The 17770-nt window shown below is 42.5% G+C and overlaps 1 protein-coding gene across 4 annotated transcripts in view; it reads left to right on the top strand.

Moving 5' to 3' along the window:
- Positions 1-13915, top strand: part of zbtb16a (zinc finger and BTB domain containing 16a) — a 249716-nt gene extending 235801 nt beyond the window's left edge. For all 4 annotated transcript variants that reach the window (XM_078533015.1, XM_078533017.1, XM_078533014.1 and 1 more), the window contains exons 6-7: positions 806-973; positions 7304-13915. In XM_078533015.1, the coding sequence (XP_078389141.1) occupies positions 806-973; positions 7304-7533 (398 nt within the window). In that variant the 3' untranslated portion in view covers positions 7534-13915. The remainder of the gene's footprint in view (positions 1-805; positions 974-7303) is intronic.
- The last annotated feature ends 3855 nt before the right edge of the window (positions 13916-17770 follow it).

The following is a 17770-nucleotide window of genomic DNA, read 5'->3' as shown; positions in this document are numbered from 1 at the left end:
ATTTCTGTAGAACCTTGATGCCTATAAGTTGTTTGCTGCATTGGTCTAAATAATAGAAGTCACCATCCTTCAAAAGTAATCTCTGCTCTGAAATGGCTTTGAGATGTTTGAGATATAATAAGGCCCTGCATGATGGCAAATCCAACTTTTCTTTTAATTTATATCTGCTTTCTCTTTCCTCCCTTCTTTCTTGCACTTTTCACTAGCTTCAGATTATATTCACGAGTCCTGTTTCTGTAACATAATTTAATGTAATAACAGCTGGTTTCACCTTATTGCTACTAGGTAATATTTTGTGTAAAAGAAAAAGAAAGATGTTGCATTTCTGTAGCATCTTTCACAACCTTGGAACATCCCAAAGTGCTTTAGAACAAATTAGGTATTTCTTAAAATGTGGTCACTGTTATAATGTCGGAAGCACAGCAGCCAATCTTCACACACTACCTTCCTGCAGTGTGATGATGGCCAGATGATCTGTTTTTGTAATGTCGGTTTAGGACTAAATATTGGCCAGGACACTGAAATGGTCCATGGAATCTTTTATGTCCATCTGGGAGAGCATATGTGCTTCAATAATATCCCCACTCCTTGGTTTATAAACACGCTCTAATCCTCCTTCGTATGTCAACCCATTGCATTTGGAATCCAGCCTTATTCTCCCCTTCATTCTTAATGCAAGTAAATCTTTCTCCTGTGATGCAGAAGACATTATTTAGAGTGTGGTTTTAATGAGGTCGTCTGAGAGCCTTGTTTTCTCGAGCAGCTCCTGATTATTTTTTCCTCTTTTTTTTTTCCCCCCTCCCAGGTGACCACCCGTATGAGTGCGAATTCTGCGGGAGCTGCTTCCGGGATGAGTGTACTCTGAAGAGTCACAAGCGCATTCACACCGGGGAAAAGCCCTACGAATGCAATGGATGCGGGAAGAAGTTTAGTCTGAAGCACCAGCTGGAGACTCACTACCGAGTTCACACAGGTAAACCTCGGGCAGGACCGGCTCTCTCGTTCTCCTTCTCTCACTTTAAATTGTTTGTGTTTATGCAGGTAACTTAAGCTATAGGATCCATGTTGATGAGTGCACAATCTCAATTCCTCCCAATCGCTCCCGGTAGGTAGAACCCCAATGGCTGAAATCTCCTCCCAGTATATAGAATTCCAATAGGACTCCTTCCCATTCACCCCTCGTATGTCAAATTCTAATGGCCTAAACCCCTTCCCGTTCATTTCCAGTATGCAGAATTCCAAAGAACCCCATCCCGTTCAATCCTTGTATGTAGGATTCCAATCTATTCTTAAAGCGCCTTCCCATTCAGTGCCAGTGTTTAGGATTCCAATAAATCCTTTGCCATTCATAAAATTCTGATAAACTCTATCCTGTTCACGTTTGGTATATAGGATTCAAATAAACCTATTATATGGTATTCTGACGTCCAAAACCTGATGGAGCACATCACACGAATGTATTTAAAATAACCCAGATACATTATTATTCCCATTTCTCCACACCTTCGCTGCACAGCACAACGGATGTTATCAGCCTTCTCTTACACACTAATGACTTCTTCCAGAGATTGTACTGTATTTGCTAACTGTGCTTTAACGTTGTACTCCCTTGTAGCGTGAAAGATTAAACGGGCCGCTGCTCAGCATTATAAATTGGAGTCTCTCTTTTTGTTGTTAAAGGAAAATCTAATTTGAGTCAGGTCATAGAAATGCTAATTGAAGCAGAACATTCCTTGGTAATTTAGTGGTGTGGTTCTTAATGTTTAATTGTGTGATGCTTGTCGGGTGAAGCTGGAAATAAAATGATGATCTTTGCAGCGTGGTGAGCTGGGACTGCTGCCGATTCATGCCTGCTGAGTCGCTTTCCATTCTCTGCCGCTGGAGAGGTGATCTGAGCGATAGGACATTTTCTCATGGGGAGAGAGGGAAGTGGGGGGAATCTGAAATTGGGGAATATGCCAAAGGCTAAAATCAAGTCTCCTACCATAAAACAAAAAATGATGCATCATCTGGTGAGAGTTTCATTAGACCCTCCCCTCCCCAACGTTGCCAATTAAATGGATTTTTTTCTGTTTCTACTCATTAAAATTTTTGCATCCCCTGGGACGCTCACTCTCAAATACTCTCATGCTCACTCACTCACGTTCACTGTCACTCACGCAGTCTTGCACACTTGTGCTTTCTCACGCTTGCTCTTGCACTCATTGTCACTCTTGTATCTTTTATCCTCCCGCTGTAATATTATGAATAATCTGGTGTGTTTATGTTCTTTTGGTGAATTTGGTTTGCTCCTTGGGCTGAGGAGGTGTAGACCAGAACATTGCTCCATCTTAGAATCTCTCCAATCAGGTTTCTGCCCTGTTCAGTACAAAAATGCCTCTTATTAAAATCACAAATGACATCCAATGCAATTGCAACAAAGACAAACTACAAACTATCCCCCCCCTCATCTTTCTCGATGTGTTTGGAATGCGCTGCTTGGAATTGTGGTGGAGGCAATTCAATCGAGGCATTCAAGAGGGCATTGGATGATTATTTAAATAGAAAGAAACAATGTGCAAGGTTACAGGGAAAAGGCAGGAGAATGGAACTAAGCCATAATGCTCGTTTGTGAACCGGCGCAGACACGATGGGCCAAATGACCACCTCCTGCATCATAACAATTCTGAGATTCTCTGGACAAAATGTGGAGTTTGATGTCATCCCAGAACCTTTTGATTACAGCGGGTTAAAATTTCTGTTTGCTATGAGTAGTGAGGTAACGTTGAGCCATTGAAAGTGAGAGTACTACACTTTTTTGATTTTAAAAGGGAAGTGATTTACAGAGACGCGGAGAAAATCAGAACGTGGTCTTGGGAACAGCCATAAAGGAGTCAACATTCAAAACATCACATTGAGTAAATCCTGAAGAATATAGAAGATTAAGGGGAAATCAGTTGGTGTATGAAATGTGGAAAGGATTTGGTAGGGTGGATAGAGAAAGAACGATTTGCCTGATGGAGGAATTAAGAACAAAGGGACATAATCTTAAAATTAGAACTAGAGGTTCAGGGCTTTGAGAATTTACCTAAAGGGTAGTAGAAATCTGGAATTCTCTCTTCTAAAAAGTCAGCGGATGCAGGGGCACAGTTGGAACACTCAAGACCAAGATCTGCAGATTCTTGACCAGGTTAGGGTAATGAGGGATATGGAGTTAATGCAGCTAAATGGAGTTGAGGTAAAGATCAGTGATTGAATGGTGTAACAGGCTCAAGGGGCTGAGTAGCCTCCTTCAGTTCCCATTTGTCTATCTATTGTAGTCGTCATTAATAATATCCCTCTGAGTATCGTCCTGACGGTGACGCATCTGGAGATGTAAAGCTGGCATTATTCTGACCTATTCTGCAAGGATTGAGGGGCCACACAAGTGTGGAGGCCGCTCTGAGGAAAATCACCCTGTCTGTAATGCTGAATAAACCCGCCCACCCTGCCCCCCGACCAGAAGGCAGTCCTTGTTGAAGGGATCCTGCAGCAAATAATTCTACTGCTGTCATCCTCGACTGCCTCCATAACTTATTCTAATTGCTGCTGAAATGAGCCAAACGTTATGGATGTGTTTTTGTTGCTGATTTATTGACTTGAGCGTGGCAGCATTGAAATAGCTGAACAATATTCTGGAGTTTCTTCTCCCTCACCAGTGGCCGGCCCAGAATGGTTCGTGTCCAGAGAACTCAACCACCGAGTCGGTGAGAGGGAGCTCCGTTTTAATCCCAGGCAAGAAATCTGTTCGCAGAGCTTTGCCCTTGTAGCTAATTCATGGGATTCTGGTAGGAAGGGCAAAAAAATAACATCTTACAATGAGCAAGCAGACGCATTTAAGGAGAAGCTAGATAAACACAGAGAGAAAGATCGAGTCACAAATATAAATCAAATAAGGAATTCAGAAGAAACTTCTTTTACCCAGAGATTAGTGAGAATGTGGAACTCATTACCACAGGGAGCGGTTGGGGTGAATAGAATGGGTGAAATTAAGGGGAAATCTAGATAAACACATGAGGGAGAAAGGAAGAGCGGGATATGGTGGCAGATAAAGGCAACAGTAGATACCATCCCTTGCCCTGCATCGCGTTAGCTGATCCCAGTGGAGGATGGGGAAACCACAACTGGGCCAGAGGAGTTTGCAGGGTGAGGGAGGGAGGGAGTAAGAGAAAGGAAAATCAGCAGGCACATGGATGTTAGGCAAGGATAGGATTGATCTTTAATGCATCACATGGATAAATAATCTCGCTGCTAGATCTGCTGATAGTAAGGTAAAGTAGACGAGAGGCCGTTCGTGTTGTGCACGGAGCTCTTGGGCTGAATGGCCCTTTTCCGTGCTGTAAATTCTTTGTAATTCCACGCTAGTCAAATTGAGCAATTGCTGTCCTTGTGGAAGTTGCTACAATCAGGTCGGGAGACTGTGACCAGAATGAAATGGTCGTAAATAGCACGCCACCAAATAGTTACCATATGCAGTGGCATTAACTGTGGAGCCTGAGACCCTATTCCATCTTCCATCAGGGCGGGGGGCGGTTTCCGGTCTCAGAGTATCTGCCCTTCTTTGTTCTCGTCCAACATTGCCTCCCGAGACTGAGTGGTTAAATTAATGGTGTATAAATCACTCGGGCAACAGGATTGCTGATTTTGGAAATTGGGTAAATAAAAATTTAAGGAACAGCTATACAATGAGCTGAATTGATTTGCCACCGCCATCTACTCCAATTTTATATATTTCCCAGATTTTAACAGCTGTTAATAATTCAAGCGCTAGACTTAAATGGCACAAATTAATTTGATTATAAATCTGCTGAGAGATGGAAGGGTATAAACTGCTTTGAGGTGAATGGCAGCAGCCAGCTTTGCATTAAACTGTTGGCTCACAAATATTTGTCAATGCCAGTGATTTGCAGCCTGCATCTCTCACTCACAATCATTTTAAAGGAAGGTGTTAAATCCTTAATGGGGAAACTGTGGCTAAAACTTGGTTCAGTGGTGGATAAGCTGCATTGGTAACATGCATACTCTGCATGTTGATCAAATAGTTAGTGCCCCTCTGAGGAATAGCTGAAGAGTCGTGAGAACAAGGCGGGTAATTGTGATCGGGACTATTTGCTGGTTTGGAGGGTACGTGGTATAGTGGTAATGTGAAAGTGAATGAATGAAAGCCGCTATAGCCCCAGAGGACCGTAGACTGCTCTCTCATTAGAGAGAGAGAGGCGCTACTGGTGGTGAGTTTAACCTGAAGGTCACCACACCTCAGGCGAGGGGTGAGGTTGAGAAGGCAGGGCCTTCATGGATGACCTCAGCCAAGGGGTTGGTTAGCCCAGTTGGCTGGACAGCTGGTTTGTGATGCAGAGTGATGCCAACAGCGGGGGTTCAATTCCCATACCGGCTGAATTCATCCATGAAGGCCCCGTCTTCCCAACCCCGCCCCTCACCTGAGGTTTGGTGACCCTCAGGTTAAACTTACCACCAGTCGTGTCTCTCTAATGCGAGAGAAGCCGATGGACCTCTAGGACCATGGCAACTATCAATGGTAATGTCACTGGGCCTCTACTCCAGAGGCTGGGCTCATGCTCTGGGGACATGAGTTCAAATCCCACCATGGCAGCTGGTGGAATTTAAATCCAATTAATAAATCTGGAACTGAAAGCTAGTCTCAGTGATGGTCACCATGCCAACTATCCAGTTCACTAATGTCCTTTAGGGAAGGAAATCTGCCATCCTTTCCTCGTCTGGCCTACATGTAGCTCCAGACCCAGAGCAATGCGTTTGACTTTTAACTGCCCTCTGAAATGGCTGAGCAAGCCACTCAGTTCAAGGGAATTAGGGATGGGCCTCAAATTCTGGCCTTGCCAGCGATGCATCCCATGAAAGAATAAAGAAAATAAAACAGCACCGACTAGTTGGGCTGAAGTTCCTTTATGTATGTTATAACTTCTACCCCAATTCTAGATACTGAGATGGCTTGCAGGTAGCTTCCCACACAGGTGAGAAAAACACTCCCAACTTAAATTGGAATTTAGTCTTTAGATGCCTTATTACAGAGATATGGCTAAATTTCTGTTGGTGTTTATTTTATACATTCTACGAATGAAAGCGTTGCTGGCTAGGCCAGCATTTATTGCCCATCCCTAATTGCCCTTTGAAGGTGGTGGTGAGCCGCCACCTTGAACCACTGCAGCCCATGTGGTGTAGGTACACCCACAATGCTGTTCAGAAGGGAGTTCCAGGATTTTGATCCAACGACAGTGAAGGAACGGCGATATAGTCACGATGATGTGTGACTGGAGGGCAACTTGCAGATGATGGTTTTGCCACGCGCTTGCTGCCTTGGTTCATCTAGACGGTAGAGGTCACAGGTTTGGAAAGTGCTGTCAAAGGACTCTGAGCAAGTTACAGTAGTGCATCTTGGATATTTTCTCAATAAACATTGCTGGACAAGTGGATTTTGAAGAAATTTACAATGAAAATCAATTACATCATTCAGGAAACTGCACTATTTTGGCCATTTTTTTTTGGTCAGCGAATCCAATTTGCTCTTGGATCCACATTTCTCTTTGACCAAAGTTGCTTCTTCAGTTAATGAAATAAAGCAACTTCAAATGTATGAGAATTGATTTGGAAGCAACTTGATATTTTTTTATGCATTTGGCAATACTTTTTGTGTTGCTTTACTTTACCGAACTGTTTAAATGTGAATATCTTAACATCTTTTACTCACCGCCACTCTCTCAAGGGCAACTGGGGATGCTGGCCCAGCCAATGAAGCCCACATCCTGTGAATGAATTTTTTTTTAAAAACTGCGCTCTGTCGTCACTCAGATTTTCCTCCCATCCTTGCTCTCCTGAGTGCTCATGTTGGGGGCTCATGTTCCTCGGGCTCTGGCCCCATGCTCAATATAAAGAGGATTGGGCGTGATTGCGATGCCCCTACAGGTGAATAGTCTACCAGCACTTGCTGGTGAGGCTGAAATAATGTGGGCATTTTTCAAACTGACCTGCGTTGGACCTTTAGCGAGGGGGAGGGTGGGAAATTGAAGGAAGGAAGCAATGCAATTTGGGGGTGGGGGAGCGGGGAGGAGAAATTGGTGGAGGAAGGGGAGAAAACCAAAATGTCGGGTGAGGGGGGGCCGAAAGAATTGGGGAAGGGACAATGGAAATGGAGAGGGAGGAAGGGGAATGAAATTGGTGGGGGGTGGAATATTGTCGATCATTCTCTTCAATGGAAAATAACGGATGTGTTGGCCTTTGAAGGATTCACATGTCTTTTTCCGTCCTACAGGTGAAAAACCCTTTGAGTGTAAACTGTGCCATCAACGGTCCCGGGACTACTCCGCCATGATCAAGCACCTACGCACCCATAATGGAGCCTCCCCCTACCAGTGCACAATATGTTTGGATTACTGCCCCAGCCTCTCTGCTATGCAGAAGCACATGAAAGGCCACAAGCCCGAGGATATTCCACCAGACTGGAGAATAGAGAAAACCTATCTCTATCTGTGCTACGTCTAATGTAAAAAAAGCGAGAGAGGGGGAAAAGAAAAAACCAGTGCTGTGAACATGGGGGAAGAAAATTCAATTAAAAAAAAAAAATTATTTTTTATTTTGAACCATTTTCTGTGTTATGCACAGTGTGCTTGGAATTACCTCGTGTTGTATGACCTCGTTCAGCTAATGATATATTTTGTTTTCTCCCCTTCCCCCCCCCTGCCCCGTGTGCGGGTCCTCCTTTCGTGTACAAGCTTGGGTCATTTAAGAGCGTCGCCAAACGTGACGGGCAGTAGCAACAAGTTTAAGTACTTAAGAGACTGCAAAGTGCCACAGCAGAGAAAGCAGTTTATTTTCGCGTTCGTACCTATGTGTGGTCATTACCAAAATTTGTTTTCCTTTTTGTTTTGTTTGTTTTTTTTTAAAAAGAAAAATGGCCCTGCCTGGTCAGGCGAGAGTCAAGACTTATTCTGAAAGCTACCTCTTATGTTTTTTTTTTAACTTTTTTTTTTTGGGCAAGTTACTAAAGCACAGTTTGCAGTATTTTGCGTTTTACGTTGTTGCCATGATTGTTCATCTCATGCTTGTACTGTCTGCTGCATTTGTTTTAGCAAGGTAACTGCGCCTCTATGTAAAGGTGGGGTCGGGGGAAGGGTTTGGGAATGTAGCTGTAGTTATGGGGGAGGGGGTGGCATAAAAAAAAAACACAGGGGGAAAGTGGGAGGGAAAAGATGGGGTTTTCCCCCACGCAGCTGATTCATCTTGAGCAGCAGTGAAAAGGGAAATTGGGGGTGCCTTAAAACGGAAAGAGTATAGTCCTCTAGTTGAAAGGGCGATAGTTGACGGTTTAGTTTCTAATGTGAGGTGAAAAGGAAAAAGTGTTAAGTTTGAGTTATGAGAACAGTTAAAGTAGTTTTGCTAAAATGTGATGAGGAGAGAAAAGAATCACTTAGGGCAGAATCTGGAATCTTGTTTGTGTGGGTTTGTGTGCGTGAGAGACAGAGATCGATGAATGTGCGTGTAAAGAAGGATTTTAGTAAAAGATATTGATACGTTGGAAGTGGAGTGGGGATAATACCTTATACCTTTAGGGCTGAGGAAATGCTCTCTGTGAAATTCAGACAGAATTGGTTAGAAATTTACAAAATTGTGATATTTTTGTAATATTTGTCAATCCTTTTACACTTGTAGGTTTGTGATAGCCTCCAGCTCTTTCTGCCTCTGTGATGTGAAATATGATTTTTCTTTTTGTGAATGTGTGGGAATTCATACAATGTCGTTGTATCCCAATGTTATTCCATGCATTTAGCACTAAATCAAAAAACAACAGAAAGTTACTTCGCAATATAAGCTCTAGTTATTAATAAAACCAGGCAGTACATTGAATACACAGGCCAAGAGAGGGGAACATCCTGTTGCCTAGCAACAAAGGACGATTCCTACAGGCAGAGGAAGATTATCTTGCATCTGGCTGATGGACCTTTTTGACTTGGCTGAGATTCACTGACCAGAAAAATGGTCCCTTTAGCTGTGAATTGGGAAGGGGTGAAATTGTTTCCAAGGTGGTGTAGGGCCAAAAACTTCCAAAATGTCCAGCTTCCTCCTGTTTGCCCCCCCACCCCTTCTCTCCACCCCCCCCTCCCTGCCACCCCCACTTTCCATCCTGTCCCTACTCCCTCTTTTCCCCCACCTTCCCCATTACTTTCCCATTCCTTATCTCCTCCTTCCCAGTTCCCTCTTTTCCCCAACCTACAAAGTGGCTTATGAAACGCACTTCAATTCTAATTAAGGGAATATTTCAGACTATTAGTCCTCTTGAGTTTGGAGGGGAGGGATGGTCAGTAAACGCTTGGACAACAGGTCGGGCTTCCTCACGAAGAAGTCCTCTGCCCAATTATAGCACTTCTGCTACTGAAGATAGTTGGAAATCGTACATCGATTTGTCCGTATCGGAAACCAAATCCTTGCTGTTCGCTTTCGAACAATTAGGTAATAAGTTGGAAGTCGAAGGATGCAAATGATTAATGGTGATGCAGCCCAGTTGGTAATTTAAAAAAAAACTTAATTATACTGGAACTCCATTTGGTTAGCACCCAAATGCGGTGCTTTTAAGGATTATTAAATATGGCCCTTACTTTCCTTGAAGTTGTGCTATGTAGCAGCAATTCAGACGAGGCTGTCCCTTAGTGAGCTCCATATTGAAAGTAACTGGGATTGTCCTGTGCATCAGAAAGCAAACCTGATTGGCGTTGTTAGAAAACACTTTGGAAGAGTCCCCCCTTTAACACAACGATAAAGATGTCGGAGTTCCTGCATAGTTAATATCCTGTTTATGGCATTGCAATTTGAAAATATGGTTGCAGTTGGTGGGCTGCTAATTACCCTGCAGACGATGTTTCTTCTTGTTTATCATTGAGGGAGATTGGATGTTGGAAATGGAGCTCCAAAGACTTGGCTGCGTAGCCTTCACCCCGGGGTTTAATCAAAGGAGTCGATGGAAAAGGAATGAGTTCAGCAAGCTCAGAATGGCTATGTGGAGATTTATTCTGGAATTGAATCCTATTCACTTCTCTCCAAGGCAGTGGTGATGTTTTGTTTAAAAATCCCATAAGGCTAATATGCAAAACTAAATTCAAAATCTGCACCTGGGATAAAGCCTGACTTTTAGTCAAGGCCGTGCAGTACTGTGTAAAAACTTAGCCGGCGCTCTGCATTTTTCTCTCCCTCATCCCATCAGAGCAATCAAAGAATTCTGGTTGAAGATATCGGATTCTAATTCCCAGAAAAGGGATCATAAGTCTCCCTGCAGGAACAGCTGGGAATTGGACTCTGGCTTTTCACCAGTGGAAGTTGTGCTGAACCCCAGCTGTGGGTGGAAGATGTGAAAGGCTCCGACCCAGTTTCCTGTCTCAATCCAGTGCGCACAAGCTCACCAAACAAAACCTCTAATCGTTCCAGTGGGAGGATGTCCGCTGGGTGCAGTTTTGCTGTTGAGATTGGACTGATAACTTGTTGATGCATGCAACCTTTGACCTGGGCTACTGCCTTATGGCAGCCTTTAAACCCGGTTAGTGCCTGAACGAACCCTCTCACGGGTGTGCAAGGGTGGCCTTTGACCTGGGTTGGTGTCTTGTTGGTGGCGTTTGACCTGGGAGTAGCTGATGCTGACTTCCAGTTTCTTCAATAGGGAAGTGCTCTATTCTTGCACCCCTAATATTCCCTCACTCTTTGAGCGTATAACTCCATGACCCATCGAGAACGAGCATTTTCCAAGTTTCCCTTAATTTAATAATAATATTGAGTACAAGCGAAGCTTTAGTTTAAGCTGATGCGAACGAAATGCAATTTAGAGCCCATTAATGTGGTTTAAATTGAATTGGATTTGACTGTAAGCAAAATGTTAAGTGAGAATTAAGGCTGTGCAGCCAAGCTGAGCTCCAACAAATCTTGTTCTTCTATTATATACACTAACACAGCAAGGGTTTACTCTGGAAATCCCTTACCTCTATCGAAGGCACTGGTGTTGTAGCTGAAGCTGGGTTTTAACTGATCTAACCTGGCAGTTCTTGACCTAATGAGCAGGAAACGGATCATCCTTAATGAGAATAAGGTTACGGTTGGGGCAAACTAGCAATGGTCGACCTGGAGTCGATGAATTCCATTGATCTGTTTAACCCTTGGCTGATGCCAAGAATTCCTGTTCTTTTTGACGACTGTAATCACAAGAACACCCAAAAGTTTACTTTCCTCAAAATTAAATGTTCTTTTTTTTTACAGTATTTGCATGAGAAGATATTGAGGTATAAATTGGTGTGCATTGTGCCATACAGTTTAGTAGGGAAACTCCCTACTCCAGATTTACCATGGTGTTGGTTCTGCTGTAGATTCATTACATACTTTTATTTTAACACCACGGTCCCTTCTTGGACACTTTTTTTTAAAACACTGAAAGCAAGTGATACACCTAACTTGCATATACAAGGGGCCTAGCGCCCGCTTAAAGGAATCCTTTGAGAAATTATTCACCTATCCACAGGGCAGGCTTTGGGCCTTTTCTGCTCGATTCTTCTATGGCCGACCGTGGTCACTTAAGTATTAAAAATTTCTTTTTTTTTTTCATCTTTCTGTGGAGCAAGGAGGAACAGAAACGTTCCCCCGACTCCCCCTCATCCCTCATCTAAGTCGAAGCCCCACCCAGGACTTACCTGCCGGCCATTGTCAGAGAGGTAGGTAGGTGGCACAACATTGACGTGTCCCATCAGGTTACTCATTCAGATCAGGCTTGAGGGCTCATTTCTATCTAACCTCGATCCTCTTCGCTCTCCAAGTAATTTTTACTCTTTTATCTTATCCAGAGACTACACCTACAAGTGTCCATTTCACTTCAGGTTAGTTAATCTATTAGCAGTCAATTTGTAAACTCAAATTGGGTGTTTGTTTGTTTTTGACTGGTTGGTGCCATTTGCCACAATTAAAGAATTGTTCATTACTTCTCTCATTTTCCTGATGGTGACGCCTTCCATCACTACCCCCACCTTAAGGATGGGCCTGTTCAGGCTATAGGATTCCCATGGTTGCAATTAATGCTGCAGCATGATAAACTGAGGTGTGATACGTTCCTCCAGGGCAGGACTAGTCTTCCCGATGGATCTTTCACCTTGCTTCCCAGTGAGGTAGAGGGATCTCTCCTGCGATCCGACCACAACCTGTACTTGAGCATGAAGGTGACTGGAGTTGATTCCACCAGGCAGTTGCGCAGTGATCCGGTGCTCCATACCTAGTGCTGCTGGGTACAAATAATCAGGCTGTTTCTGATAAACAAGCATTTCCATATTGTCACTTGGTTTACAGAAATCCACAGCCCCGAAGATGTGAACTGTTCATTCAACGTCCATTTGAAACTGTGAAACATGTCCAAGAGTACCACTAATGATTTCAATCTTCAAACTTGGGTTACACCTGGAGACAGCCATTGTGAGATGTTTAGCACTAGTGAGGTGAGCATGTTCCATCACTGGTGGTGTTAGCAGATTGAGGTGAAGGTTAATTTTTTTTTTTAAATGCCACCTAGTCAGGTAGACTTTCTCTGATTTTTTTTAAAATAGACTTTGCGTAACACAGATTTGGGTAAAAAATTAAGGATTTCTTTATGGAGCAATGTAGAGGGCAAAAATGTTTCAGTAAATGCCTCGGGAAGTGGATACTGCGTATTATTTCCGCACTCTCAACTCTTGTGATGCTAGTCGGTATAGGACGGGACCCTGTGTGAGAGAAATCGGATCAGTCAGCACGTAGCGTGGCCAGTGCCTATTTTGATTTAGTGCAAAACATGCATAGTAACACATGGTATGTGATGTTTATGATGGTGTGCCTAAACTGTCTACGGTTCTGTTTGACATTTTTATTTAAAAAAAATAATCAGGCTTTAAACTCCTATTGCAGTCAAGTGCAAGTGTTGCATAGGTTTATTAAGAGAAGGTGTTCCATGCTTTGTGGTTTGTTTTTTGGAAAGTGTGTCAATATATATAAAAAAAAAAGAAATCCTGTGTCCATTTTCCTTTGGGGGTTTGTTTCTTGTGCATTGTGCCAGTTGAAGATGGTGAAGATTTGTAACGTTGCAGAAAGAGCCATCGTGTCCATATATATACACATAAATATATATATATATTTAGCACTGAGGACTGCCATTTTGGACCAAGTGTATTTGTGGCAATCAGCCATTTGTTTTGTTTTGACTTGTGACAGCGCATGTGCCAGTCTAATTGCTTTGTATTACAATTTTTTAATATAAAAAAATGGTGTTTTATTATTTTTTTTGAATTAATGTTATGGTTGAGTCTACCTCAGCACCTGTTGTTAGCTTACATTTAGAAGGTGCCATTTTCTTTCATTTGTTTCGTTCACGAGTTTAAAAAATTTCTTTTGTTTTCCCTTTTTTTTCCTTGTTTGAATGAGAAACCGTGTTTGGAGTTGTGATTGCTGGTCCTGTCCTCATCAGCGCAAAAATTGCCAAGTGTGTGTGTGTGTGTGTGTGTGTGTGCGCGCGCGCGTGCGTGTGCCCCATCCACGTTGTAATGTAATCATCCAAGCTTAATCGCCGCCTCTTCCTGTGTGGTTTTCACCCTGCTTCTTTGTCATTTTTTTTTTCAGTGTTCTGATGGGGGAAATTTAAAAAAGAGAAATGCTGCAGGTTATTTTTCTTCATGTGTCACTAAGTGAAGTTTGTGCCTTCAATAGCGAAAGAGAATATTTTTTACATCCTACTAACAGTAGATTTTTGTAGTGAACATTTTTTTGTATTTTATTTATAAGTCACGTAAATAAAAAAAAAAACCAGAAGGAATAACAAGTGTTTCAGTCGTATACCTTGACTCTGCAGTTTGGAAAAAATAAATGATGAAATGCACTTCAACTGTGTCTTGTTCACTCTTTGTAGAGTAGCAATCCCACCATAAGAGCTAGAAGCTTGAGGAGGCAATTTGACACACACAGCCATCAACAAAACTACGGTTAAACTTGTGCCTCAACTCCACCTTCCCAGACTATCTCCATATCCCTTAATTCCCTTAGCACCCAAAAATCTATCAATCACTACCTTGAATAGAATGTCAACTTGTCATTGAATTGATCCCTACAAGACACATTGCAAGATGTACCTTTTCTCCTGTCACTCAGTTCCGTTGACATCATCAGGCGATATTTAGTTTTCTATTACCATAAACAGTTTAGTTGGAATTGCTCGGAGTTGTTCACTATCAGAACTGAGATCTTAGAGAAGAAACGTTACTTTCATACAAATTCGGGGGGACAGTGAATTTGCATATCGTCCTTTCCATCTGAGTCCTTAATTTGAATCAGTGCAGAATGAGGCTAAAAGTTCTCTTTCCTAGCCTCCTGAAAACACACTACATCAAATGAGTGTGGCAGTCTCTTGCCGGTTCTCAATGAGTGTGAACCCACAGTGCAGGAACTGCCCTTAACATTGAACTAGATTGTTAGTCTGGCATGGAGAGGCTACAAAAATTGCTGGTCCCTCCCTGATTCTAATTGCCCTATCGTGCCTTCAGCTGCCCAAGCTCTGAAATTCCCTTCCTAAATCGCTATCCCTCTACTCCTTTTAAGACGCTCATCAAGACCTATCTCTTTGACCAAGCTGTGGGTCAACAGTACTAATATCTCCTTATGTGGTTTGGTGGCAAATTTTGTTTGATATTGCTCATGTGAAGTGGCTTTGGCTATTAACGGCACTTTATAAATGCAAGTTGTGTGGTCGATGGAAAATGGTGCAGTTACAGCAGATGGTCCTCTTGTAAGATCAGGCTTGAGGCTTATTGATGGGACGTGTAGAGGGAACTTTATTCTGCATCTAACCTGTGCTGTACTTTATTCTCATGGGGTGTGGATGTCTCACTGGCCAGGCCAACATTTGTTGCCCATCCCTTTTTGTCCTGGAACTGAGTGGCTTGCCATTTCAGAGGGCAGTTAGGCGTCAACCACACTGTTGTGAATTTCAAGTCACATATAGGCCAGACCAGGTAAAAGGCATTATTTCCTGGTGTGATGATTGTTTCATGATCACCATTACTGGGATTAGCTTTCAATTACAGATTTTATTACTTAATCGAATTTAAATTAATCAGTTGCTGTGGTGGGATTTGAACCCATGTGCCCAGAGCATTAGCCCAGGTTTCTGGATTATTGCTGGAAAAGGAGATATGTCTAAGCTTTTCTTTTTGCATTCATCAGGATGAAAAGCTTAGACATGTCTCTCTTTTTCAGCAATACTCAAGTTCTGTACCACCAAACAATTATTTGTTTCTGGGTTACTAGTCCAGTGACATTATCACTATGCCACCATGTTCTCATCTCACCCTGGAAGTGTTTGATAGGGGAGTTTAACTCCGCATCTAATCTATAGCATACCTGCCTTGGGTGTCTTTGGGATGGAGTAGAGGGAGCTTAACTCTATCTCAGCACACTGCACCTGACCTAAGTGTGTTTGAGGCTGAGATTGAGACCCTGAAATGAAGCCACTCGATTCACCAGAATTTACATTCTTCACACAAAAATGTCACAAAATAAATGAATTCCAAACTACCCTTAGCTGTTCAAAAATTGACAACAGGTCCACATCCCCTGAGCTAGTTGAACAAAACATTTGTGGACACTTCATGAGGGCAGAAAGATTGATGTTTCAACCCTTCTGCAGTCTGTGCTTTTGACCCACTTACCCCCCTGTCCTTGCCACCTCCCTCAAGAGCCCCTTTACTCACCTATAATTCCTGCCCTTGCCTATCTGCCCAGTAAAAATGTACATAAATCAATTAATGTTTTGGTTTCATATTGTATGCTTACTTGATAGTGATTCAGTATGCTAATCGTGACTCTGTGGAGCGATTATATCACCTTACATCAGAAGTACTTTCCCCACCACTAGCCCCATGAATGAAATGTTGGTAATGCCTGATTAACTCCATATCCTGCCTGTTCTGTTCTGCACACCATGTAATGTCCTCACTTTAAATTCACTACAACCTGTAATGGGATATCGATGAAACACCAGAACACCCACACTTCCTTTTCATGGCTCTCATGCTTTCTCTTTCTTTCCCTCCTCCCCTGGTAGCCTTTGAGCTAACCTTGCCTTCTCCTATATTTAAAACACATTTTGCCTACTTTACATAAATAAAGCATTTCTTTCAAGCTATGTTTAACATGGACAGTATTATGCAAATCCTAATTTGGAAACACGTCTTTTCACCTCGCTCACTCACTCGTTGGTTTCCCCTGCTTTTTCTCAACTTAATCCCTTCAAATGTGAGGGCCGGTACCAATTTAGAGCAATGTGGAATCAGCAGATGTAAGTTATACTGCCAAGCCATTGATAATGCTCCTTGGCCCATTACTCATTGGGGCTTGTATATCACTGAAACAGGTCCTCCAGAGAGATGACGCAACACTGGTGAGTCTCTTTGGCATAGACAGCAATGAAACCACAGTTTCCTGTCTGTTTGAGGGACATGTTTCCATGCTCCTCCGGTTGACAAGTCTTAAGGCATCTGGGCTCGTGCATTCAGTTGTGACACAATTTGAGATTTTCGGTTCTGCATTTCTTGACACTGTGAAATACGTTTCTCAGCAAACCATGCAATCCCTGTCAAAAATAACAGAGAAAACCTTGGCATTCAAATAACAATTTCTAACCTGAAACACTCAAACATGCCTTCAGGCTTGACTATTCCAACATTCTCTCAGTGGCATCCCATCAAAACTCAGCTGCCCATGTTCTAGCTCGGACCAAGCTCTGGTAACCTGGCTCCCATTAGGATGATTTCTCGATTTTAAAATTCAGATTCTTCTTTTTAAATCTCTCCGAGGCCTCACCCCCTCCCTATCTCCCCCAGCCCAACAACCCTCTCATTTCTGTGTTCTCCCCATTATAGCCTCTTGCACATCTCCAATTTCCATCACCTCACCATTGGGTGGCCCTACATTTCATTGATTAAACGCTGGGATTCCCTCCCTAAAACCTTTCCGTCTCCCTCCTTTGATAAGCTCCTTAAAACTTACCTCTTTAACCAAGCTTTCAGTCACCTATCTTATTACCTCCTTATGCGATTCAGTACCAAACTTCCTTGATAATGCTCCTGTGACATGCCTTGGATTTTTTTTTTTTTACTACATTAAAGATGCTATATAAATGCAAGTTGTGGTTGTTTAAGGAAAGCAAGATAAGTATAGAGAAAAAGGCTACCCTCACAATGGCAAATAACATCGATTTCAAAAAGTGTGGGAAAATGCCAGATAGATATAGTAATGCTTAGGCAATGTCAAATTTAAGGTTTAAAATGGTAGATTCCAGGGAGAAAACACAGAGGGAGGTAGCTTTGTGTAGATAAGAAAAGAACATCAGTAAGTTGGTAACGAAGATCCATAAATGGATGATATATAGTTTGTAAAATTACCAGCGTTGAGAAGCATAAATTAAACCAATTTCAAACATTTGGCCACCAGTAGCACTGATTGATGTTGAACATTGAAAGGTTCCTATGCTCTTAAATATCAAAGCAGCAGGCCGCTAATGTCCCATAAATCAACCACTTGGCAATGTCTGGAGGAGACTGGCTGAAGAATGATGAAACATTATTTATAGTTTCCATTTGGGAGGTTATCCCAATAAATCAAGGGAGACAAAATCCAGGGAGATTTATGACGTATCCCCCAGATTGGGATGTGTCTCCTAATATTTCAGACATGCCAA

This window comes from Cetorhinus maximus, chromosome 2, assembly GCF_964194155.1.
Source record: "Cetorhinus maximus chromosome 2, sCetMax3.hap1.1, whole genome shotgun sequence".
In the NCBI taxonomy this organism is placed as follows: domain Eukaryota; kingdom Metazoa; phylum Chordata; class Chondrichthyes; order Lamniformes; family Cetorhinidae; genus Cetorhinus; species Cetorhinus maximus.
The sequence above is the reverse complement of the archived record's forward strand: the minus strand, read 5'-3'. Positions and strand labels throughout refer to the sequence as shown.